A 24,215-nucleotide genomic window follows, 5' to 3' on the forward strand; every position below is an offset into this window, starting at 1 on the left:
CAAACCAAACATCTACTACAGATATTAAAGAATTTTCTTTGAAAGCATTTTAGAGAGGATACCTCTGACTGATACAGAGAGGTGCTTCTCCCAGGATATTCTGCCCACTTCTACTGATAATAGTTCAAGGTTTCCTGATCCAAGGCTTTCCCAAACCAAATTTGTTTCTTAAACTATCCATTGCTTCTGTCACATGCTTTTACTGTCCATAAGGTCCAATGGCAGTGAATTCTAACCTTACTACACGCTGTGTGGGGAAGCTTTTCTTTCTTCTGTTTTTCGGCGGTAGGGGTCAGGGAGAGGGGTTTTGCCCCACTCATGATTTTCCTAGCTTTCACAGCTTTTGTATTATAAAGAGATTGAGCAATCATTCCCTCTTCCTTTATGATACTTAGAGGTCTATCATCTCTTTCTCTAGTCTGAAGAGTCCTAGTCTATTGAGCTACTCCATTGTGGAATTGTGTCTTTCTGATAATCCATATTACTTTCTGTGTACCTTCTTGTAGTTCTACTGTATCCTTTTGAAAATAAGATCAGACATGCACAGAATATTGTTATAGTTCTGTCATGAATCTATGCTATGGCTTAATTAAGCTTTTTTGTTCTCTTATTTCTTTATCAATGTTTAAATTTGTGTTTTTAACACTTGCTGCTGAATACAGATTTGACGTTTTTGTCATTATCTATTGTAACCCATGAATCTCATTCCTGAGTAGTAGTATGTAGCCTAGAGGCCATAGTTGTGTACATAGTTACCATTTTCCTTCTTGTGTCTTGCTTCATTTACCTGCTTTGAGTTTCAACCATGTTCAAACATTATTTCAAGTTGGCAAGGTTATATCAAAGAAAGCTTAGCAAAGAACAGTTTGTATTTCCATGGGAGACCGCATTTGTGGTGTTCTTTCTTACAGAAGATATACTTCAGCTACATGCTGCACTCTCATCTGTTTTGTCCTGTCAACTAAGCAAGTCTTTGACAACTAGAAATCAATGTTTGGATAAACATTTGCAACTTACCTTATTGTTATTATCTTGCTAATAAAACTACGTGTAACCTTTTGAGAGAGATCCCTTACCAGTATTGAAGTAATTGCTTCCCTGGAATCCATGGCTTCCTAAAACATGAGGCTAAGTTGAAGAAAGCGTAAAACCATCTGGAAGCAACAATATCTGATGACGTATTTTTCCTGTCATTATGACCTGCTTTTTTCCAAGGAAGGAAAATGTACTTTAAGAATTCATTAGTGGAAATTCTGAAAACGCTGTTGAAATAAAGCTGACATGTCTTTTGGTGAAGCTAATACTTTTTCTGTATTTAGTTGGCAGTGCTGCTCCCTTTCATACCAAAGAATCTGCCAACAGAAAGTCCTTAACAAAGGGCCAGCCGTCTATGGGTTGCCTTAATCCTTTGGACTCAACTGCCCCAAAAGTGAAAAGAGGAAAAGAAAGAGAGATTGCAAAACTGAAACGCCCTACAGCACTTAAAAAGGTAAACATATCAACCCTGGAATGTCTGGACCCACGCTGATACTTCAAGAATAAAACCTGCTCTTTTCTTACTTGAGGACTAGTGGCCATGAGCATAGGGTGAGGGAGTCGAGAACTTGGGCCTCTAGTTCCTGTTACACTGATGTCTTGTCCTTTGGATCCAGGCATGAAATGGAACTTTTATACCCCTATAATTAGTTGACGGTGATACAAATCAGTACAGATTGCAAGGACTTTTTAACTATAAACACTATGGGAAAGCTTGCATAGCTTTTTCTTATTGAATCCTAATTTGTAGTGCAGTGTAGCATGCTAACCTTAAATTTTCCCACTTTTTTTTTTTAGAGATGGGTGTAGAACTTGGAGTAAATCCACAAATTATAATTGAGTAAATTTTAGAAATAATTGGTTGTATGTCTATATACATGCATACATGAAGTAGGTGTGTACACGTAGAATACAGTATGTACAGAAATCAGAATGTAAGATACAAAGAAGCTAACACTGAAAAAGAAAGTATGAAAGACTTAAAAAAAAAAGTGAAAGTCACCTGTACTTATGCACCACTTTTCTTGGCAAAATCACTTTAATAATACTGACAGAATCTGGTAAAAGTGTGTGTACAAAGGTTGGCTTTGGCTAAGTTACTTCATCCCCACCACACCCGGAATTTATTATTTTTTTTGACTGCCCATGATCTACTGGAGTCAGAGAATCTCACACCTACCCGTTCAGAAAAGTTTTCTAAATTCTTCATTGTCAGTGGTTTTGTGGTGGTGGTATTTTTTATCATAGTAATACCAATATATCCGTGGCCATGTGCTTTGCGCTTTCTTCTATAGAAAGGATTCTATCTGTTGTGGTGCTTCACAAAGATGATTAGTATTCTTGCATAAGGTGTTTGTTTGTTTTTTTTACAGGGGTAGGTATGAGGAATTGTTAATGAGTGTTACGTATCAGAAGTTGTGAAAGTAAACTGTTGAAAGCACTATTTTTGTTCCAGTATGAGAGTATTGAGTATACCATCTGTAAAATGCTGGAATGAAATACTGTTTGTGATCAAAGAGGAAACTGAAATTATTTCAGGGGTTTTTACCCTGGCATGAGTAGGAAGGTTCAAAACAACCTGGTTGACTTTATTTTGTGTTATGTTCAGTGAAAGAGATGTTTTCTTTTCAGGTGCTGATAGCTGTTGATTTTGTTCCTAGATTATTTTGAAAGAGAGAGAAGAGAAGAAAGGCCGTTTATCAGCTGACCATAGCCTTTTGGTGTCTGATGAACAGAAGGAGGTTCATATAAACTTGACTGCTGATCAGTCACAGGAGCTGACCTCTCAAGAAGGTTAGTTTCTATCTCTGGTCCCCTTTCCCTCCTCCCCACGACTGGACTCATCTGCTTATTTTATTATTTTGTCTTTCTCTTTTTAACTTACTTTAATATTATGAAATACTAGAAATTAGAACAGTCTTATAAAATCTTGTCTGTGTCTCGGCTATGGAAGGCTCAGTGCAGTATGGGCTCTAAGTACATAATCCCCATACAGCCTTTTAATTCCTTTCTTTTGAGTGGGTGTTCCCAACACGTCAAGAGTTGACAGCATTTTTGATATGTGGAGAAAATGCAGCCTGCTGTCAACCATGCCATGTTGATTATAATGCTTTTTAATGATGAACATACTGAAATTTTTTCAAATATAGAAGTTGCAAACTGTAAGTAAGGTTTTCCAGTTTGAACACCCTTGTCAATCAACTGCGACATCTGGACTGTATTTGCAACAACTGCTCTGAGCGACTAGGAAATGCCAAAGTATATTCAATGTCTGATGTGGAGGGTGGCGGGGGGAGAAGTTAATTAAATATCTCTCTCTAAATAGTAGAGAAATACTTGTAGCATTTAGGCAGGTTATCCCTTCTGTTCTATCCACTTCCCAAACTAAGCTTTGGCTATTTTTAAAAAACTATTAATATATTGCTTATTTATCCAGCCCATGCGGAATGCTGGGTGTGTGCCTGTTGTGTTTTCTCCCCCTCTCAGCTGCCTCTCCGGGGAAGAGGAAGCAATACATAAGAAGTGTGATGATGTTTCTTTTACATGAAAATGTATTTGTATTTTGTAGTGTTTAAAAATTGTCTTTCAGAAACTGGATTAAGTATGCCTAGTGATACTTCACTTTCACCAGCAAGTCAGAATTCTCCATACTGCATGACCCCGGTTTCACAAGGTTCACCTGCGAGTTCTGGAATAGGCAGTCCAATGGCATCTTCTGCGATAACCAAAATTCACAGCAAGAGATTCAGAGAGTAAGAGTTTTGCATTATTGATATAGACTCAAGGCTTGCATTTCAGTCACCTTCATTTTTGAAGTGTGGGTAGGTTTAGTAGACTTAGAAGGAGCTTAGTGAACATAATCCACCCTTCTATCAACAGAAGTTCCTGCAAGTACTACTTTTTGCCATAGACAGGTTGTTCTGTGTGTGTGTAAGTATATATGTGCAGGCACGTGCTTCGAACTGCAACAAATAAGCTGGGTGGAAGTATTCTCTAAAAAATAATTATTTTAAAGGAGGGCTATATACGCTTTGGATGGGAAGGGAAGGAATACTTACGAATGCTTAAAGTACTGTAATAGTCAGTTTTAATACATTGCTGCTTTTTTATTAATGTATCTTTTATAGAGTACCAAATTAAGGGGAAGAGTAGTTGCTTGTGGCACCTATTGGAGTATTTTTTTTGGTATTTTAATATTCTTTTTGACTGACTTCTTGAAGTAAGGGATATTACTGGAAATATAAATGTTTTCAGGATTTATTTTTAACTTAGTGTACAGTCTGATTTTGAAATCCTTTCTATAACTTTAATAACTATTCTGCAGAAGTAAAATTATCTTTATTTGGTAAGAAAAAAGGCTTGGTGAAATAGTATTGATGATGTTTTATGCTAATATTTGATGCTTTTTCAATTGACAGATACTGTAACCAAGTTCTAAGTAAAGAAATAGATGAATGTGTGACTCTCCTGTTGCAAGAGCTTGTCAGCTTCCAGGAACGGATTTATCAAAAGGATCCCATGAGAGCTAAAGCAAGGAGGAGACTTGTTATGGGGTTGCGTGAGGTTACAAAGCATATGAAGCTAAACAAGATAAAGTGTGTAATCATATCTCCCAACTGTGAAAAAATCCAGTCAAAAGGTATAAATGGTAAAAACAAGTGGTGCACTTAACTGATTACAGTTTTCTTGTGCTGGTTAGCAAGGTTAGAAGCACTTTTTGTTACTATGTGTAACAATTCCAGAATGGAGTAGGAGAGAATGAATGTGGAGTGGCAGTCACACAGTTGATTCTGGAACAAACTCACGAGGGGAGAAAAGCTTAAAGAAAAATAGATATTATGACACGTAGAATAGACTTCAATTGTATTCCATTCGGTCTTTGATACACCTAGAGTCCTGAGCTCTGGGTCCCCTTAAGGAGGATTCCTTAAGAGGGCCATGATTTGGTTGGTTAGCTAACCGACACATTTTGCCACAACCAGAAATGTAAACAGACATTTCCTGAGATATGAGAAGACCAAAGCTCTTATTAAGAAAAGAGCTGTGAAAAAATCTGGTTTAATTTGTGTGCAAGACTAATACAGAATATCACCTTGATCTATATTCCGTCACTATACTTGAGATGTATAGTTTGTTATCCTGTAGGACAAAGTAGCTGGTGATTATGTATGTTGAAGTTTTACTGACTAATTGCAGTTAAAATGGGATAGGTGTATTGCACCACACTAGGACTTTTACTGACTAGATATCTGTTTGAAATTGATTTCTTCAAGGTGGACTAGATGAGGCTCTATACAATGTAATAGCCATGGCACGGGAACAAGAAATTCCTTTTGTCTTTGCTCTTGGCCGTAAAGCTCTTGGTCGTTGTGTGAACAAGCTGGTTCCTGTTAGTGTCGTGGGTATCTTCAACTACTCAGGTGCTGAGGTGAGTAAGTCCCCTCACATAAATGGCTGGAGTAAACAATTATGTTCCTTGTTTGGCGTGGAGCACACACCCAGCTAATACGCATTTGATAATGGCCCTGACCTGGTCTATATTATAGTGTATTTTTCTTTGAAAGTTAGTGGTGACAGAACTGAGAAACTAGGTTGAAACCCTTCGGTTGCAACATCTCTGTAGCTTTCAAATAGACTTAAAAGCAATCTGTAATTCTCAGGAAGGCTTAAGAGTATACAAAAAACATTATCTTTAAGTACATTTCTCAGAGTTGTGTAAACATGGAGCGGTGTCTTTATTTTTACTTAATATTGAGAAGAACTACTTTTTAGTTGAAGTAAAGGTATTTGGTGTTAATAAGCTTAAAGTTCATTATGTGGCATACCTTTGACTAAAAAGAGTAATGTAAAGTGGAAATTATTAGTGAGAACTACTGATCATAAAAACTGCCTTCATACTTAGGACCTGTTTAATAAGCTGGTATCACTGACTGAAGAGGCCAGAAAAGCATACAGAGATATGGTGGCTGCAATGGAACAGGAACAGGCAGAAGAAGCTTTGAAGAATGTCAAGAAAGCACCCCATCATATGGGTCATTCTCGTAACCCCTCTGCAGCAAGTGCTATCTCATTCTGTAGCGTTATTTCTGAACCCATATCTGAAGTGAACGAGAAAGAATATGGTAAGTGTGTTTAAAACTCACTTTTTAACTGGAAGCTGAAACTTCCCAAATGCTTCTTATTGCAAAACGTAGCTAAAATTGTAAAATTTCATCACAGTTTACAGTATTCTACAATTTTCAGGGGTAAGAGAAAATAGGTGTGTCTTCAGGTAGTTTTGTAAGTCACTCTTTTCCCTGAACTACATCATGAACAATAATTTTAATTTCTAATCCTCAGAAGTGTTACAGTTACCTAATTCACATTAGTGGGGGTGGCTTCTCCAGTTTTACTAAACGGTACAGAACTGGTACCAAACACTGAACTGATTGTATGGTTGAGGAAGAACTAATGACAGAGGGTAGGAGCTAAACTATTGAGGTCTCTGAAGATAGGACATACAGCCTAAATTCTGAAACTTGAGATGGCAGTGAATGCTTCTAGTGTGAACAGAAGGCAAATTTATTTATTAAGGCTAGATGACAGAGAGGATAAAAGGGAGAGTGCTTGTTTGAAGTTAAAAGACTTTTTTCTTGTCTTACGGTGAATTAAGAATACTTTCTTGGGTTTAGTTACTGCTTCTGTGGTGTCTTACACTTCATTTATTAAACGTTTTTCAAAAAAAACCTTTAGCAGATGACTTAAAGCAGAGAATTGCCACAGTATGTAATTTATACTTGAGAGTAACTCTTTGATTACACTCACTGTTACATTTGGTACTTCCACAGGGAACTGTGTGCAAACTTTCAACTTCTGTAATGTCTGATTTAGGATACTGTAAAAACCAAAGTTATTCACAGCTCTTCCTGTTATCTTTCTCTTCTTCCCCCCATTTTTCTGATGAAAACTTTTCTAGCAAAGATAGAATAGTATTAAAATTATTAGTTCCTGTTGCTATTTAAACAATTCTAGGATGTTCAGGAAAATATTTTTTTATATGGAAAGAATTAATGTTTCCTGCTTAAACTTCTTTTGAAACTTGTAGAAACAAACTGGAGAAATATGGTGGAAACATCTGATGGGTTAGAAACTTCTGAAAATGAGAGAGAATCCTCGTGTAAGACTGCAGTATCAGAAAAAGCTGGTAATGGTCAAATTGAAAAAGCCACTCTTAATAAACAACCACCTCTGGCTACAACTGGTACTACCTCAACAACAAATCATGGAAAAACCACACCAGGTGACAAAGATGAGGCAAAACCAGATGACAATCTGGAATGGGCCTCACAGCAGAGTACAGAAACAGGCTCGCTGGATGGCAGCTGCCGAGATCTTTTGAATTCCTCCATGACCAGTACTACCAGTACTCTCGTACCAGGGATGCTAGAAGAGGAGGAGGAGGAAGAAGATGATGATGATGAGGATTATGCCCACGAACCAATTTCTGTAGAGGTTCAGCTTAATAGCAGAATTGAATCTTGGGTTTCAGAGACCCAGAGAACTATGGAGACTCTTCAGCTTGGGAAGACCCTTAGTGGTGCTGAAGAAGACAATGCAGAACAAAGTGAAGAGGAAGAAACAGAGACTTCGGAACAGGCTGATCCAGTCACTGATGGTGAGGAATGGACAAACGATAAGCACGCAAGTAACACTCAACATAAACCCACCATCTGTAGTTCTTTGAATAAAGAACACACGGAGTCCATCTATATGCCGTAAAAAATAAGCAGGAACTCAGGAACTTTCTAGAAATTCTATTAAAACTAACTGTTGTAAAGGTTGCAGCCATTATTTCATACGCTTCATCTCAACATTTTGCACTGGTAAACATTTAATGTGTGTATTTAATTCACAACAATATTTTTGTAGCTGTCTGTTACTTCTTTGATTTAAAGACTAGCTTAGCTTTTATTCACTATCTATTTCCCAGACTAGAAACTGTGTGGAAAACTTGTCAGTAAGTGTTCATTTGATTTTTTTGTGAAAGGAAGCATCTTGTAACTGACCAGTTTTAAGCAAAATTCTTTTGTAAGATGTGACTGTTCAGCTCATTTTCAAACAGATAACCTAGATTAAGACTAACAAATTACCAACACTTTACATGGGTGTTAGGGTGTTATGCCAGGCACGTCAGTGTATTTGGCCAGATTTTCTAGTTCTGTCTAGAGATAAAAGTAAAATTTTGGTTCTCCTCAAAGAAAAGCTAGAAAACCCCACTTTCAGTCTTAGTGGAAAGTAAGTAGTAGAGAAATCTATGCGTGGTTCCTAATGGTAAGGTAGATGCGGTTTTTTAGCTGGTCTTAGTGAATGCATCGTTACAAAGCTGCTGATAGTTGACATGGTTACAATAAGCTATAACAACTTGGATTGCAGAAAAACTTTAAACTGGAGGGATATAATTAATGTTTTGGGGTATTTTTTACAAGGTGGAAAAATTGCATTAAAAAAAAAAAAACCAAACAGGAAAGAGAACAAATTCCCTATTCTGTCCACAGTTGCTGTCTGCCAAACCACACTCAGTCAATCATTAACTATAGTCCCTATCCAGGGCTTCTAGTAAACTGATAACTTTCTCTTTCTCCTGTCACTTACCTCAGGAATGCTGTTTTGCATATTGTAATCTACATAACATTGCAGAGAGCAAGAATAATCCTTTCTAACAGCAAGTCTGATGTGGTGGCTCGGCGTATCTACATGTTCCTCTGCATGCTTTGATGCTGGCCACCCTCGTGTTGAGTTCAGGATGTATCTTTACAATTCTTCCTCAAAATGTGACCTCTTTTGTCTGTTCTCAAAGTTGTAGCAGCTTTAGGAGTTGACCTCTAGAGCAGAAAAGGAAATAGTTATTCCAGGAAAGGAGGAAGTGCCCTGTAATATGGGGAGGTATTTCAGTGGTTTGGAGATAAAAGAAACAACAATATGCCCTCCCTGAAACGTACATGTTGCTAGAGAATTGTGCCATATTTTGTTCTGAGTATTGTAAGCAAAATCCATTAACTGATGATGAATTCACTTCAGATTGAAGACTGAGTATGTGTCTAAACAGTGCATGTAAGGAGTCTGTTTTCCATCTTTCTCTTATGTTGGCAAGGGATGTACTGAAACTGCCAGCAGCAGGAGCTTCACTACAGGAGTAGCCAAAGAGTAACTCGCATGAATAACACTTTTACAGCAAATGTATGTTTCTTTTAATTCCACTTCGTTTTTCTTGCTCACTTGTATCAAAATGCATAACAATCCTCCGGATAGGCTGAAAAACACAAGAAATGAGTAGCTTAGGTGTTCAGTCCACGCTTACTAATACGGGACCAACGCTTATAGTACTAGTGATGCTGGCGTTTTAAGTTGCACTGGGAAAATGAGACTCCAGGTTTAGGAATCATCTACCCCTGGGTTTTTTGGATGCTTATGAGAATAACAGAAACTGTATGTATTATGTAAATAATGCTTTGATAGGTCTAGGCATAGCAAATGCTATGTAGATAAGCAGTATAGAGAGCTGCTAGGACAACTGGCTGTTCTGTCACGTTCGTAGTTCCTTAATGTAATAGTCCTAGACGTTAGAACAGGCATTTCATAGGAAAACAAAGACTAAGGAATGATGCCTCCTGAATGTTAAACCTTTTACTGTACATATGGCAGATTTCTACTGTCTGTATGTTTTGGAAAAGTTCTTGCTTTAGGAAATGATAGGTGTTTGAACTGCTGACAAGCAAAACTTGCCCTTGGATGTGTAAGCATGTGTCTCGATACCAGCGGAGATCAGTGTATACACTGAGGGCAAAACTTAACCAAAACATCAAAACCAAGGGTGTTTGTAACTTTTCCTTTTGCTTTTTCAGTGCCAGTGATTCAAATAACTTTTGATCTTGAAGTATTTAACATCAAAGGCGCATCTTTTTATATGTCTTTTCTGAACTTGGACTGTCATTTTAAAGTTTTCTGATCTTTATATCAAATAAGTCTTGTAATATTCAGCCCACTATTTAACTGCAGTTTTGCTACAGGTTTAATAGAGTTCTTGAAGGTGATATAGCACTTCTAATATCTCTGAATTTGCCAGCAAATAAGGAACTAGTCTCTTCTTGAAATGTGGCAGATCACCCTGAGAGGAGCAAACTGAAACCGGGTAAAGGCAGCTGGTTTTAGTGCTTCCTTTTTGATAAGCCAGGAATGAGCAATAACTTTGAGAATGAAATTGCAATTCCTTTGGGAGTGATCCATTTGCATCTAAAATTAGGGAAGTTCCTTGCCACTTGAAGCACTTAAGGAGAGTATCTCACTGTGGTAATTTTGATTCTGTTATCACCAGAATTTAAAAAGAAAGCATACAAATGTTTTACAATACGATGATTTTTTTTAAAAAAGTAGTTGAATTTCTATTTCAGTGTAAAAGTATGCAGTTTATTATACAGGTTGTTACTGTCCCCAAGAAAAGGTGTTTCTGTAGTTATAGGTGTATAGATATTTTTGTTGTGAAAATGATTATTCAGAAAACAAATCTACTTTTCCTAAGACATTCTTTATAGAAATGACTTCACCACTTAATTTATCTGGTAAAATCAAAAATGATGTATCTGTGGTAGGGGTAGGGATCTTTAAAACTGATAGAGGTGGCTATGTATACAACCTATTTATAGAAATACTTTAAGTGTATCTGTCGAAGTAATAATAAAACATGGGATTACAAATACATAAAAGGGAAAAATTCTGAAGAACTTCTGTCCTTAGTTGGACCAAGTAACAATGTCCGAGTAAGGTTAGGGACCTGATCCTGCTTAACACATGCTTAAGAGCGTTAGTTCCACTGGCTTAAATTGGTGGCCTGCTTCATCTGCTTAAGTTGTGTGCAGGTAGTTGTAGGATTGGAGCTAAACAGTGACAGAGGGTTTTGACCTGTGTTTTATAAGTTCGTTATAGAAAATGTTCAGTAATGCACTTGTTGGTGGTGTTCTGGTAAAGATAAGAGGTGTCTTTATACTCATTTAGGTGGGTGGGAGCTTACACAATGTGATTCTGTCCGGTTCTTTAACACAAGCTTACATTTTAATGATGTTACTTTAAATACGTATGTAAAAAAGTATTACCGTTTGAAAAGCTGCTGTTTGCTGAAACTGTCATTAAGTATTTCCTGTGAAGTTGTGCCAACTAATGAAATTGAGTTAATTTCAATGTTAGCCATTTAAAAATAAGACGTGACAATTTGTTAACGAAACAAAAACCAGCAGAAGCAAGCCATAGAAACAAGTCATGTGGGTTTTCTACCCACCCTGCCACACGCAAGGAGATGTGCGTGAGAATGTCTAACCCGAAACTTCCTCGCCAATGAATGATAACGCTGAAAGTAGAAACCCAGTTGGCACAGCCCACCTTCTAAATGTTCATAAATCGTTTGTGTATTTTACTTTCAAATAGATTCTAATAAGGAAAGCTGTTTAATCTTTAATGTCTTAAAAATTATAGTAATATTTAGGTTAAAGCAGTAGAAAAGTCATTATGAGATACAATATGAAGGGGTTTGTTCCATTTCTTTTTTGCTGTATGAAGGATAATTGTTCTGTCTACCGTACTTTTTGGAGTAATAACGGCTTTTTTGCACTATGTAAATACTAGTGGGGATTCTTCCATAACTAATAAAAATGATTGTAGAAGTTTATGGCTTTTACAGTGATTGTTCCCAACTCTGTGTTTGAGGGCGCTGCCCTGGCGCTGTGGGAAATGGAGAAGGTCCGTGTTACCGCGTACTTGGCCGCGGGGTGGAGAAGCCATGTGGTGGCCCCTCACCTGGGGCTGCCGGTGCCCTGGGCCCCAGCTTGGGGCGGACAGCCAGCTCAGGGAGCTGGGCCCCTCCAGCACCTAGGCTGAATGGTCCCTGGCAGAGGCGCTGGAGAGAAAAACAGGATTAGTAGAGTGTGTTTCATGTTACGGAGTCCAGGTGCCACGTTGTCTGAAGAACAGTAGGTTTTTCTATATAGTATTTGCCTCATCATCATTGAGATGGAGCATGACAGCTAGGTCCAGGATATTGAGTTGGAAATAACATTTGACTGAAGACCAAATGAGCAAGAATAACCACAGGTACTTCTGAAAACCAGGATTTCTTGCATGCTGCTAATGTATGAGAATTTAAGTTGATGTGCCTTTATTGTTATACTGGTGCATGAAGTCACCTTTGGAAAATAACATTAAGTTCTCAGCATGTCCCCTGTTCTCCAGTGACTCATTGGTAACTGCTCACGCTTCCGCAGCTCTAGTAACAGTGTCATTAACTGTGTTATTAACTGGTTTTGCAACTCCCACATGTGAGAATATTTGTAGCAATTCAAAAAGGATACAGCTTCATCCTGTAACTTTGAATTTTTCATTTATTTGCCTTAACTTCATATTTCAGTTCTGCTATTGCACTTGCCTTCTGTTAAAAGTGCTTTTGTTACAAACTGTACTTGGTAGATGCTGTCGCTTGCTGTCAAAATTACTCCTCACATCTGGGTTTTGCATGAGTCTTCTCAACCTGGTAAGAGTTTTGGGAAGTACAAAAAAAAGTAGGTGCCACCTATGTGAGTTGTGCTACTGAAATGGTAAGAAAATTAATTCCCCCCAAAGCCTTACAAACTGAATTTTCTTCTCCCTCCCCATTTCTTCACCAAGTAAAAAACACTAACCATTTTGCAGTGCCCTTGAGGAAAGCTCCTTGCCTCTACTGCGATTTTTTTAAATGGTTTATTTGCTTTTTTTTTTTTTGCATTGCTGTGCACACAGAAGAACTACCCCAAGGAAAAACTTACTCCTGCCCTTGCTGTGTTGGAGTTCCTGCAGGCAGCACAGACGTGGCCCTCGGGGCACCAGGCCTGTGCAGGCAGGGCTGGATGCTCACGAATCTGCCTGTCTGTAATGTGCAGGAAGACCCCAGTCAAAGTGCACTAGTTGTGAAATGAGAGATTGCTCTTCGGATTGGCTTTTAGATTTTTTTATGATTACTGTGTATAAAATTAGGGAGTTTCTTAATGCATTTTTTCTTTTGGTCCAATAGTGCATTTAAAAAGGCCTGAAGGAAATGGTGCAGCTGCAGACTGTTTACCTTTGGGGTCTTTTAGGTTTCCCTGCATTTTGTACTGTGCTAACTCATAAGCTGGAATCTACTTCTTGGCAACAGCTACAAGCCCCTGGTACACTCGTAGCTGTTAAATTACAGTTTTCCACTGATGCTTGGTGAGCGCGCTCTTGTGAGGCGGATGTGTGTGGGTGTCCATCTGGATGCTATCTACACCGCCCAGTGCGCGCTCATGGTGTTTTCCAAGGATAGTACTTTAATGAGTAAAGAAGAGTTTAGTAATCGCGTAGCACTGATAACAGAGTTGCCATTATACAAAAGGAAATGGGAGAGGGAGCACGGAATAATCCATGTTTCCTACAGTTAACCTGCGTGGCAGCTGTTTGTGCTCGGCTTCCCTGGAGGCTGCGGAGGCCGCACTGTGCACGCAGGCGGCGCTTCGCTCTGTGTTTATAAGGCAAGTTTCTCTGTGTGCACGCTAAATTTAAAACAACTTTGGGCTTCTGGAAGGCTTCGTGCCTACATAGCAGGTTATTCATTCCTTGCAGCGTGGTAAAGCAATGATAAACATCATCGCTCTGAACCTGGGCGGGGGGGGGGGGGGATGTTGTACAGCTGTCATGGTGTAACCCAGCCCCACGCAGCCGCTCGCTCACTGCCCCCACAGGGGTGGGGGAGAGGATTGGAAGAGTAACTGTGAGAAAACCCATGGGTTGAGGTAAAGGCGGTTTGACAGGTAAAGCAAAACCCGCAAGCAAAGCAAAAAGCAAAACAAGGAATTCATTCAGCGCTTCCCAGTGGCAGGCAGGTGTTGGGCCGTCTGCAGGAGAGCAGGGCTCCATCACACGTTGTCTTCCCAAGTAATGCTAACACCATAATGCCCAATGTTTCCCCTTCTTTCCCCAGCTTTTATATACTCACTGTGATGTCTTACGGTACGGAATGTCCCATTCGCTAGTTCAGGTTAGCTGTCCTGGCTCTGCTCCCTCCTGGTGTCCCGTGCCCCTCCAGCCCTCCCGCTCGCAGGGTCTGAGAAACTGAGAAGTCCTTGACTCGATACAAACATTACAAAGCAACAACTGAAGAAAACATCAGTGTGCTATCAACATCGTTCTCACACCAGGTCCAAAACGCAGCACTGCACCAGCTGCTAAGAAGGAAATGGACCCTCTCCCAGCTGAAACCAGGACAGCAGTTTCAAATAAAATTGCACAAGTTCTCCTGTTGGGTGACATCTTTCAGGAAAAAAAAACAAACCCTAAATGTTATTTAGAGCATTGAACTCCTCGTAATGCCCTTCTTGCAAGGTATTTTCAGATGGGTTCTGCCCCTGACAGTTTTGTTTCAGACTCCTGGGGATTTGCCAGCTGCAGTTGGGAAGGTAAGTGCCCTCTCTGCCATCGACCGGCTGGAGTAGGTGAGCATTGGAAAGGCAAGGATGTTTGGCAGAAGAAACCGTGGGTAGCAAGAACTGGAAAAAGGTCTTGCAAAGCTTTCCTTGGGGAGGTTTATTGACTGTAGAGGAAGAGAGCAAGTTAGCAAAAATAAAACAATCGGAAATGCCCCGATGTCAAGGTTTCCTTCCTGATTTACTGCAGCCATGTTAAAAGCAACCATCTAAGGATGAAGCGGGAGATGCTGAGTGAGGGTATGTCCTTCAGTGTTTCCTCAGGTCTTCTCTGTGCAGCTAAGGAGATACTGGGAGGACTCCAACCATGTTGTGGGATTTATTCTTTTCAAATATATGCTTTGGATTGCCCTACAAAAATACAGCTTTAAGCTGAATTGCAGGAAAGGAGGTTCCCTGCCCGCTACTGCATAGATACCAAGCCCTGTGATGCTGCTGAAGCATGACTGCTTCCAGCTTGTGAGCTTGACAGTAAGTTTGCAGTGCTGATGCTGAAACTTCTTTGATGTGCTGGGTTATTCTGCAGAGATGAAGCCTGAGGCTGCTTGAGGCTGAAATTTGTCTTTGTACCCCTCCTGCTGCAGGGCTGTGCTCAAAGCCAGAGCCAGGCACTAGATGCTTAATCTGCTGTTGCTTTCAGCACCTTGTGATACAGCAGCCATCAGATGATGCTGAGTTTTGCTCTTGGCCACTTGGCCTCCCTGCTAACAGGGCTGAGTCAGGCCAGCAAGTGCTGCTGAACAGATCTTTGGGCTCTTAGCGTGCAGATCTTCTTTCAGAAAGCAGTGGTTAGGGCAGTACATTGTTTTCTGAGAGCTTGCGGCAGCTCTGATGTGTTCGGTACATCCTTGCTGAGCCTGCAGAGGCTGGCATCAGCCGCCTTGGGGAAAGGACAGCTGTGGCATGGGTCCCCCACACCGTGCTCTCCTCCAGTGCTCAGCTCTCATCTCAAGTGCTGTCAATAGCCTGGGACATGTGAGATTATCTTTGACTGCTTTCCCTCAGAGGTGCGCTGATGGGTCTGTGGTGGCTGTTGAGCAACCTTCAGGCTCTGAATTTTGGGCCCTTGCACAGGAGTCTCCAGCTTGTTGCTCTTCCCCCATGCTGCAGGGCTCTCCTGGTGGAAAAGGCAAAGCCCAGCAGTGTTTGAAAGAGGAGGTGAGGGTGCCGCCAGGCAAAGCAGCGGTGAAAAGGACAGGTGTGAAGTACATCCACCTAAGCCCTGTTGCATTCGACGCTGGGTCCTCCCACTGGTGCTCAGCTGCAGGGGTGCGCCCTGCACCCAGGCAGAGCAATGCTGCCTTCTGTTGCATCAGCCCCGTGTGGCTCTGCTGCCTTGCTGCTGCAGCTTTGGACAAAACAATATTGCTGTGAATGGTTAAACTGGGCTGAGCAAAACACAGCGTGGTGCCTGAGCAGGAAAACTGCGACTTGTCTGTCAGTCACCCTAGGACATATTTTCTGGGATTGGCTCTGTTGGATCCTTCAGAGCTTGAATGGGAGAAAAGTGGTGATAGTCTAATCTCCCACTGCTTCTGTACCCAAGGCCTTGCCTTTGTCCTCCTCAAACCCGTTAGCTCTCGGTTCCGTGTCTTCGGTCCTTGCGAAACCCTTCTGATACACCTGAAAATTAGGAGGTGGGCTGCAGCTGTCAAATACACCAGGTTGTAACTCATGCAGAACAAGGGAAAGGTACCTATAGGAGATAAAACAGCGAGGATGATTCAGTATGTGGGAAAATAAAATTTTCTCAACTGAAATGAAACAGTGGCTGTGCATGACTTTCACTAGTGCAAGTAAGTGTCCTTCAGGGCATCCCAAAGGTGCCTGCCACCAGGTTGCAGGTTACGGGGTTTTCCTGTCGTTCTGTAACACTTTGCTGATTTCTGCCAGCGTCGGCCAGGCGTATCAATGAGGAAGGAAGGAAGGCAGATGAGCTCGGTGCACCTTAGCGTGAATTAACTCTGCTGTTGCTATTTATACAAGGGAAAAAATCCCCTGTTTGCTCCATGTTCTAACAGGAACGCTGAGCTCTGTCATGCTGGTTGCAAGAAGCGCATAGTAGATTCCTCCGGGCTCCTGCAAGAGTGCAACTGCTTTTTGGATGTGCTCTGTGGGTGGCCAACAGCTTCGCTCCCCAAGCTGCCCACACCCCCTCCTGGTGCAAGACTGCTGAGCTGGCTGCTCTCATCTAAATTGGTCCCCAATTTGCCTTGAGCTCTCCTGTCACCAGTGAGCACCATGTGCATGTCCCAGCATCTGCTTTCCCTGGCCCCTGGGCTGCAAGGAGAGGGTGGTGTGGTGGCATTAACTGCCTGCTAGAGCTGCCATCCCACAACCCTAGCCTGAAATTCTGTTGCTCCCAAGGGTGTCCGGGGGTTCCTGGGGCTCTGGGCTGGCACTGCTTGCTCCTGCCGCAAAGGCTGTGGCTGCTGCCTTCTCTGCAGCTCTCTTAGAGGGGTGTTGGAGGTGGCTGTAGCTGGGTCCCGTGTCACGGTGCTGCCCTATTGATGTGGTTCTGCCTGCTAAAGCTCCTGCTCCCTGTGACATGACATGACTGGGGACTGCTCGCATCAGTTTTTCATGCAGTATATTTGAGGTTGAGAGACCATGTGGGGCTGTGAACAGGGTGTGATGGAGGGTCTGGGTGCGAGGGGGCTTGTAACATAGTGAAGGGAGGTTTCAGCTCCCGACTGCACCAGAAGGGCATTCCCATAGCCTGAGAACACATGTACGGTGTGGCCTTTGGCAGCACACACAGTCACATGTCACCAGCCATGTGAGGGGCAAAAGGACTTTTCCCTGTCTCTTGCCAGCGCAGCGGTGGGCGGGTGGGTGGGCAGCGAGCTAGGGCAGCTCCCCGGGCTCTGAGCACTGCAGGCAACAGGGAACTCAAGCTGTGAGCAAGAAACACAGGCTCCTTTTAGGCAGCGTTCAAGACTGTAGGCTGGGTTTCACCAGTGCTTAAAGGAGCTTTGTTCTTTGTGCTGATTAGAGGCCGATTTCCCAGTATCTTAAACAGAAATCTTGTTTTTAGCCTTGAGAAAAAAAGCTTTTTAATTTACAAAGGCATGGCATTTTTCTTCTCCCTCCTCCCCTTCCCCACAATGGCTACTATTCCTTGGACAATGCCGCTCTTTGCTGGATTCTGCTCTTGAGCTTGTATTTCTTGATCGCCGCTGAAAACAGAGCTTGTCGCAATCTCATTTTTCTCTGGAACGTGCTGTAAAACACCAGCTATTCTTCACTTCCCACAGGGTAATCACACTCGCTGGTGCCTGTGAGCCCAGGAGTGCTGGTTAATGTACCAGCCTCCCTCGCCTCTCTGGGAAAGCCCCCCTGAGCCCCCCGGCACCTGGGAGGTCAACAGTGCTTTGGCCATGGGGCCGCAGGTGCTGGTGGCATGCAGGGCTCCAGACACAGCTCTTGGGTGATTCGTGAAGGACAGGCTGTTGCATTATTGCTTATTTTTCTGGAAAACGTTCCCTTTCACCAGCCAGGTTTAAAGCCAGTCCTGTTAACCCTTTTCACCTGCCAGCCCTGTCAGCTGCAGTAGGACACAGTGGGGGCTGCAGCTCCTGCAGGGCCCCGCCTGCCCCTTTTCTCCCTCACACAGCTAAGGAATTCCTTGGATTGCCTTCCTCCTGAGGAAGGAGGAGCTGGCAGAAGGGCTCAGGAGATGAAGGCCAGCATGGGCCAGAGGTAGTCCATGGCCATGAACTGGTCCCTGCTGGAGCTAAAGCGTGGGGGAGCATCCCAATCACCAAACCACCCTTTCCTAGTGTCGTCATCTGCACCGAGGGGCTGCTGTGAGGCAGGAATCGCCTCGCTGTGCGCTCAGAGAAGAGGTGGGAAGGACGGTAAGGTTGATCTGGCTGGAAAGAGATTTGCTTTGTCTGGTTGCATGGTTTTTGCAGCAGTAAAAAGAGGAATCAGGGAGGTTGCCTGGGACAGGAGCCTGGGGCATCAGCATACTGGTCCTTGCTGTCCCCTTTAGGATAGGCACAGCTGGCACATTCTGGGTCCCTTTTCTTCGCCAGTGAGGGCACCATAGCTTCTTCCAGCCGTGATGGGGTTGTGTTCCAGTGTGGTGTTGACATGAAAGAGTTAAGACAGAAAAACGTTTGTGCTAAGAGTTTCTGGCTTCACGTACAACCCCTAGTGCTGCTAATCACTTCTGAAGATTTCCTATCCTTTTGTGCTCAAAGCCATCATTAAAGCATCGTGAGAAATTAGTCACTCTGTAACTCGCCGCTGGTCCAGGTTTTGCCTTTGGGTTTGACGTTGCGGGCAGTGTGAGCCACCTCCCCAAAAGGGTGGCTTCAAAAGCCGCCGCTGTCGCCAGCAGAGCCTGGCCCGGGTTTCCCCCCGATGCACTGTGGCAACTGGGGCGCCTTTCAGGCCGAATACCGGCCTCCGCACGGCGGAGAAACCAGCGCAAGGGCTGCGCGGAGCCTCCGCCCGTGGTTTCCCCTCTCCCCCCGCCACAGGCAGGGCAGCCCGCCGCCCCTCCTCAGCCGCTGCCGCCTGGCAGCACCGAGCCGCGGGGGGAGGAGGTCGGTGCCACCCGGTGCCACCGGGAGGATGGCAGTGCACGCTCGGGGCTCCCAGCCCGCCTTCCCCTCCCCCCGGCTCTGTCGTCCCCCCGCGCCGCCCCGCGCGTCGAGGCCCGGCGGGGAACCGAGGTGGCTCCTGCGGGGAGCACCGGTGTTTTCGGGGGCACGGTAAACCCGGCGGCCCCGTCCGCTGCCCGCGGTACCCGCCGCGCCAGAAGGGCTCCCCTGCCGGGGCCGCGGCCGGGGGCGCTGGGACAAGCCCGACCTCCCCCCTGTGGCGGGCGGGCAGCCCGGGGGCCCGGCGGCGCCCCCTGAACCCCAGCCCCCGGCTCTGCCCGTGCGGAGGCGGCCCGGGGGGGGTGGGGTCCGGGGCCGCGCGCTGCGGCGGGGGGGGGGGGGGGGCCGGGGGGACGCCGGGACCCCGGGGGGCAGAGGGGCCCCGGGGGGGACGCCGGCCGCGGCCCCCGCCCCGCTCCCCACGCGCTGAGGGCGCGTGAGCCGGCGGCGGGCGGCGATTGGCTGCAAGGCGCACCCCGGGGGCCGCCGGGCCGCGGCCGCCCGCCGAGCGCCATTCACGGCGCTGCCCGCCTGCACGCGCCGAGCCTCATTCACAAAAACTTCATTCATAAAAGCGGCGGCGGCGGCCGGGGCTGCGGCGGGGCCCGGCGCGGCGGGGGCGGCTCGGGCGCTGCGCAGCGGCTGCCCCGCGGCTCTGCGGGAAGCGGCGCCGGGGGCGCAGGCACATCCAGCTGCTTCTGGATTACGGTGCCGACGGGCTTTCCAGCCAGAATTAGCGATACCGGCGCCGGGAGCTGCCGGGGCGGTTCGGTGTGACCCTGACACCGGTGCGGTGCCTGGCGGGGGGCAGCGTGGGGATGCTTCTCGCCTTCGGGGCAGCCGGCGATGGAAACGCGGAGAGCTGCGCACCTCGCGGGGTTCCTGCCGGCCTGAAAACGTGTTTGAGCTCGTCGCGATCTTGCTCTGCTTTGTGTGGAATATGCTTGAGCTTTTGCCGCAGCCAGGACTCCGCGGTTAACGATGCCACGACTGTGAGTCTTGGGAGCTAGGTGGGCTTTCGTGCCTGGCTTGAGGCAGGGATGCAGGCAGGTTTGGGTAGCGGCACAGCTTGAGCTGCTCTACCGTTGATGCTGCTTTTACTGCTGCTTACAAAATACCAGATGTCTATGCAGGTTTAAGCCTTGTCCATTGAGGAAAATAAACCACTCAAGAGGGAGGCGGCAACAATATCCGATAGGTTTCTGGTTTTAAAAATTGTGTGACTTGCTTGATTTTCATATAATTTATCTACAAGAGCCAATTTATGCGAGAGTACCCAGTGACGGCACTGCCAAGGCTATGAGAGAACGCAGCCAGCAGAGCCTGGGTGGACACGTCCTGTATGTAGGGTTATTCAGACATCAAGGGATGCTGCACAGGGCTAAGTACAGCCGATTCAGGAATGATTCGATAACATCCCTAGATGAAGGTGCGCAAAATACGTCTTTAAATATCAAAGGTTCGTCCTCCTCTTCCCACTCTTCGACACCTAATTTGCTGACAGAAGATGTCTCCCTGGGGCCACAGGACACCTGCACCACGCTGTGCACGCTGATCCCCCGCATGGCTAACATTAAACTCGCCAACCCATCAAACCTGCCGGGGCTAAAAAGCTTCTGTCTGGGAACGAAAGAGGTGCCACGAGTTAAACTCACGGAGTGCGTTACCATCCCGAGCAGCCCAACCTCACCTGAGATCAGCTGCCTGTCGGCCTCTTACCCACAGCCGGACCTGGACAAGCTGGCCCTAACCCCAAAGCCGGCAGGGGACTGCGCCGTGCGGGGAGCCGAGGGGGCCGCTTCTGCGGGCAGGCAGGACAGGAGCCTCACGCAGAGCAGTGAAAGCGGGGAGCCGGCAGCGACCTACGGCGTGCGGGTGAGTACTTCTCACAGGGTTCCCATTCTCTGACAAAGCAAACTGCTCAGGTGGCTGCAGGGTGACCTACATGCTCCCACTCATAGAGTCGGTGCCCCAAACCACCGACTTCTCCCGTACATTTCTTGTCTCCTGACATATGTAGGGCGAATGGAGGGAGTTAAAAGGACCACAGCCACTCCCAGAGGTAACACAACATCTATTTCCCAAAGACTACCTTTAGACTCTCTGAGGAGTGCAGCTGATCTGCAGTTCAAGCAGGGGTTGCTTTGGCTTGAAATGTATGTTGGAGGCAGAAGGAGGCCCATGGAGAGGGCTTCCCAACCCTCGCGGAGCAGCTCCCAGGGACTAGGTGCATGCTGGCCCGTGATGCTGACATATTTGTCACGGAGGGTGTGGGAGAGGTGCTGGGACCGCTGCTGCTGCCTGGAGAACCTCTCTGTGCCTCCTGCCCTGGGAGGTGACCGGGCAGGATGCAAATTCCACCCTCTTCCTTCTATGTTACAGAACTGTGTCGGATTTTCTTGGTAACTATGATGTACAGTAAACCCTGCCTATTTCTTCAGAAGGCACTGCCTATTTCTTCAGAAGACACCCTGAAATACCCTTCCTGGGTATTTTTCATGTTGTGGACTGGGGTTGGTGGGTATCGTCTTCTAATTAACAGTCAGTGGCTGAGAGGGGACCGTGCCTCCTGGCCTCGGTGCTTTCACTCCCTCCACCCCTGCCACACCTGGGAGTTTCCTAATTTTCTTTTCCTCTCTGGACTTTACATCTCTGTGGCCAGACCCTGTCATTTGCTAGCTGTTTGCTTCCTTCTTTACGCTCTGAACCTCTGACCCTGCACATTTAAGTGCTTACGCTTCATCTGTCAAAAGCACTCCTGGGAAAAAACTGCCTGCTGCTTGCATGGAGGGAGCCAGTGCAGACCACAGGGGAATGGCAGAGAAAATGGGCTAAACCTGCTTCAGAAATACTCCTGTAATGGCTGGGCTGGCCAGGGGCTCCTGTAGGTCTTGCAGCCGTCATGCCTGTCCCTGACATGCAAGGGGGACTGCAGGAGCAAGCTGTACAAGGATTTCTTAACCAGCATCTAATCCTCCTGGTGGGCTGCAGGCATAGGTGCTGAGGGTGGACGCATGTGTTTGTAAGCTCTCAGTTTGGTGTGCAGGAGGTATCGAAATGTGAGAGTAAAAAAGCTGTGCAAAATTTTTGTCTCCCAACGTGGTGTTTCACAAGCAGGAAAGTCTAAAGGAAGGTGCAAGGCCAAGATAAATCATTCAGTCCCTTAGTAAATGCAGCAGGAGGGTGGGCAAGTCAGAGGGGAGAAAAGCAACATGGGGAAATAGCCATGTTCACCTTTCCCCAGGCAGGAATGAGATTCCCACCTGGCATCCAGCAGTGGTAGCACGGCTGGATTGATGGGACGTTGGCTGAAAGGTGATGGTACTCCAGCACTGCAGCAGCCGATGTGAGCGGAGCCCCCAGGGCATTCACCTGGGGTGCAGCAGGTAGAGGCAGGGGATGCCCTGTTTCATCATGCTGATACGTGTCCTTTTGTTTACTTGCCTTTAAATTCTCATGCTAAAGTGAGCAGTTGAGGTTTTGACAGCAGCAAGCTGCTAAAATAGACGGCTGAGCAGGTGTAGAGTGTGACTTAACAGTGACAGTGCAAGGGCCACTGCAGCTCCAGGTGCTACGCTTTTGGCCAGCCTGCTGCTGGGCTTGCGCTGGTGGATGGCGTCGCGTTGCCCAGCACCTGCCGCGCAGGATCTGCCTTGTGTGCTGCGGTTTGAGCAGTGCCCAATGCAGTGGAACTCGTGATGAAGGCTTTGAGGTACCTATAGAGATTCAGATGCTGACATGCTGATGCCTGAAGCACACTTAAAGTACTCGGTTTCTGACATGGGCAGAGGAAGATGAAGCGCAGGCGGAATTTCCTGGGTTTCTGTTGTGGCCCAGGGCTGAGAGCAGAGGCACTGAGGTGTCGTCTGCTGGGGAGCACATGAGCAAGAAAGGCAGAAAAAAAAGCAAAAAAAGAGAAGGACTTGACAGGAAGGTCGTGTGAAGGGCTTGTCCTCTTCTGCTGCTTCCCAGGTTGTATTTACAGCGTGGTTCTCTGCTGGAGGCTTTCTGGAAGTCACCCCATTTCATGGGGAATGAATGGGGGTCACTTGTGGGAGCCTTTGCAACAGGGAAATGCTGTTTCCCAGCATTTTTCCTGCACCTTCCGACTGCTGTTGCTCCCTGCAGGAGCCAGCCCCAGAGGAGCTGCAAGAGCATTACTGACATGTCCTGGCCAAACTCTTGGTGTTTTTTTCAGTCAGCTCCTTCAATAACAAGCAGGTCAGTAAATAAGCAGCCTGGAGGTTTTGGGGCTTCAGCACCAGAGCACAGGCAAGGTGCTTATTTCCCCAGGGACCACAAGGCTTCTCTGGGAGCTGGGGGTGAAGCCTCAGATGGGCTGGGATGCAGCATGGCAGGAGTGCGGTGCGGAGGGGTGGTCTCACCTGGAGGCAAAGTGGGGCTGAGAGGCTGAGGGGCCAGGCAGCTGTGGGAGCTGCTCCCGAATCTTACCCAGTCTTCCCAATCCTCACCCCCTTGCCCTCGCTTTCCCTCCTTTGGTGTTTGGAGGCACCCGCTGCCCCATGCAGCTTCTTCTGCCCTGTTGGGTAGGGAATGGGATCCTTGGGATCTCTGTAGAGACCGTTTTAGGAGAAGGATTGGGTCTGCATTATGGGGTCTGCTGCTGGAGGTCTTTGGCCTTAAAAACTTAATTGGAGTCAGGAGGGTTTTGCACTTATGTGGAGAAAATCCAGTTATTTTAGAAAGGCAATAATATGGTGAGGTAATGAAATGTCTTTGGGCAGACGCTGTCTCCTATGGAGTGGAGTGAGGCAGAAATTGCCTTTCTGGGGTTGGTTTAAGAAGATGCAATGCTGGGCTCGTTGTGTCTCCCTGGGAGGTAGCCATGGCTGCATGTGACTAGTGGTAACAGGACACTTGTGTCATGGCCATATGTCACCCGGGCTCTGGTGAGGAAGCCGAGACCCATAAAACACCTGTTCCCCCGAGATGCTCATGCAAATAACAAAGAGCCCAAATATAATATTTTAACAGGAGCCCGGACAGCTCTGATACCCACACTGTTACGTTTTAAAACATACTTTGTATGCAGTTCGCTGTAGGAATT

The 24,215-nt window shown here is 45.7% G+C and overlaps 2 protein-coding genes across 4 annotated transcripts in view; both read left to right on the top strand.

Moving 5' to 3' along the window:
- Positions 1-11,731, top strand: part of SECISBP2L (SECIS binding protein 2 like) — a 30,796-nt gene extending 19,065 nt beyond the window's left edge. The window contains exons 12-18 of the mRNA XM_040600856.1: positions 1,320-1,489; positions 2,697-2,829; positions 3,626-3,788; positions 4,455-4,675; positions 5,310-5,464; positions 5,939-6,158; positions 7,121-11,731. Coding sequence (XP_040456790.1) covers positions 1,320-1,489; positions 2,697-2,829; positions 3,626-3,788; positions 4,455-4,675; positions 5,310-5,464; positions 5,939-6,158; positions 7,121-7,794 — 1,736 coding nt within the window. The 3' untranslated portion in view covers positions 7,795-11,731. The remainder of the gene's footprint in view (positions 1-1,319; positions 1,490-2,696; positions 2,830-3,625; positions 3,789-4,454; positions 4,676-5,309; positions 5,465-5,938; positions 6,159-7,120) is intronic.
- A 6,530-nt stretch (positions 11,732-18,261) lies between these two features.
- SHC4 (SHC adaptor protein 4) overlaps positions 18,262-24,215 on the top strand; it is a 36,027-nt gene continuing 30,073 nt past the window's right edge. For 2 of the 3 annotated variants that reach the window (XM_040602171.1, XM_040602172.1), the window contains exon 1: positions 20,445-21,022. In XM_040602171.1, coding sequence (XP_040458105.1) covers positions 20,447-21,022 — 576 coding nt within the window. In that variant the 5' untranslated portion in view covers positions 20,445-20,446. Of the gene's footprint in view, positions 18,395-20,444; positions 21,023-24,215 lie in introns of those variants that run through there. The other variant, XM_040602173.1, reaches the window with a different exon arrangement.

This window comes from Falco naumanni, chromosome 7, assembly GCF_017639655.2.
Source record: "Falco naumanni isolate bFalNau1 chromosome 7, bFalNau1.pat, whole genome shotgun sequence".
NCBI classification, from domain to species: Eukaryota; Metazoa; Chordata; class Aves; order Falconiformes; family Falconidae; genus Falco; species Falco naumanni.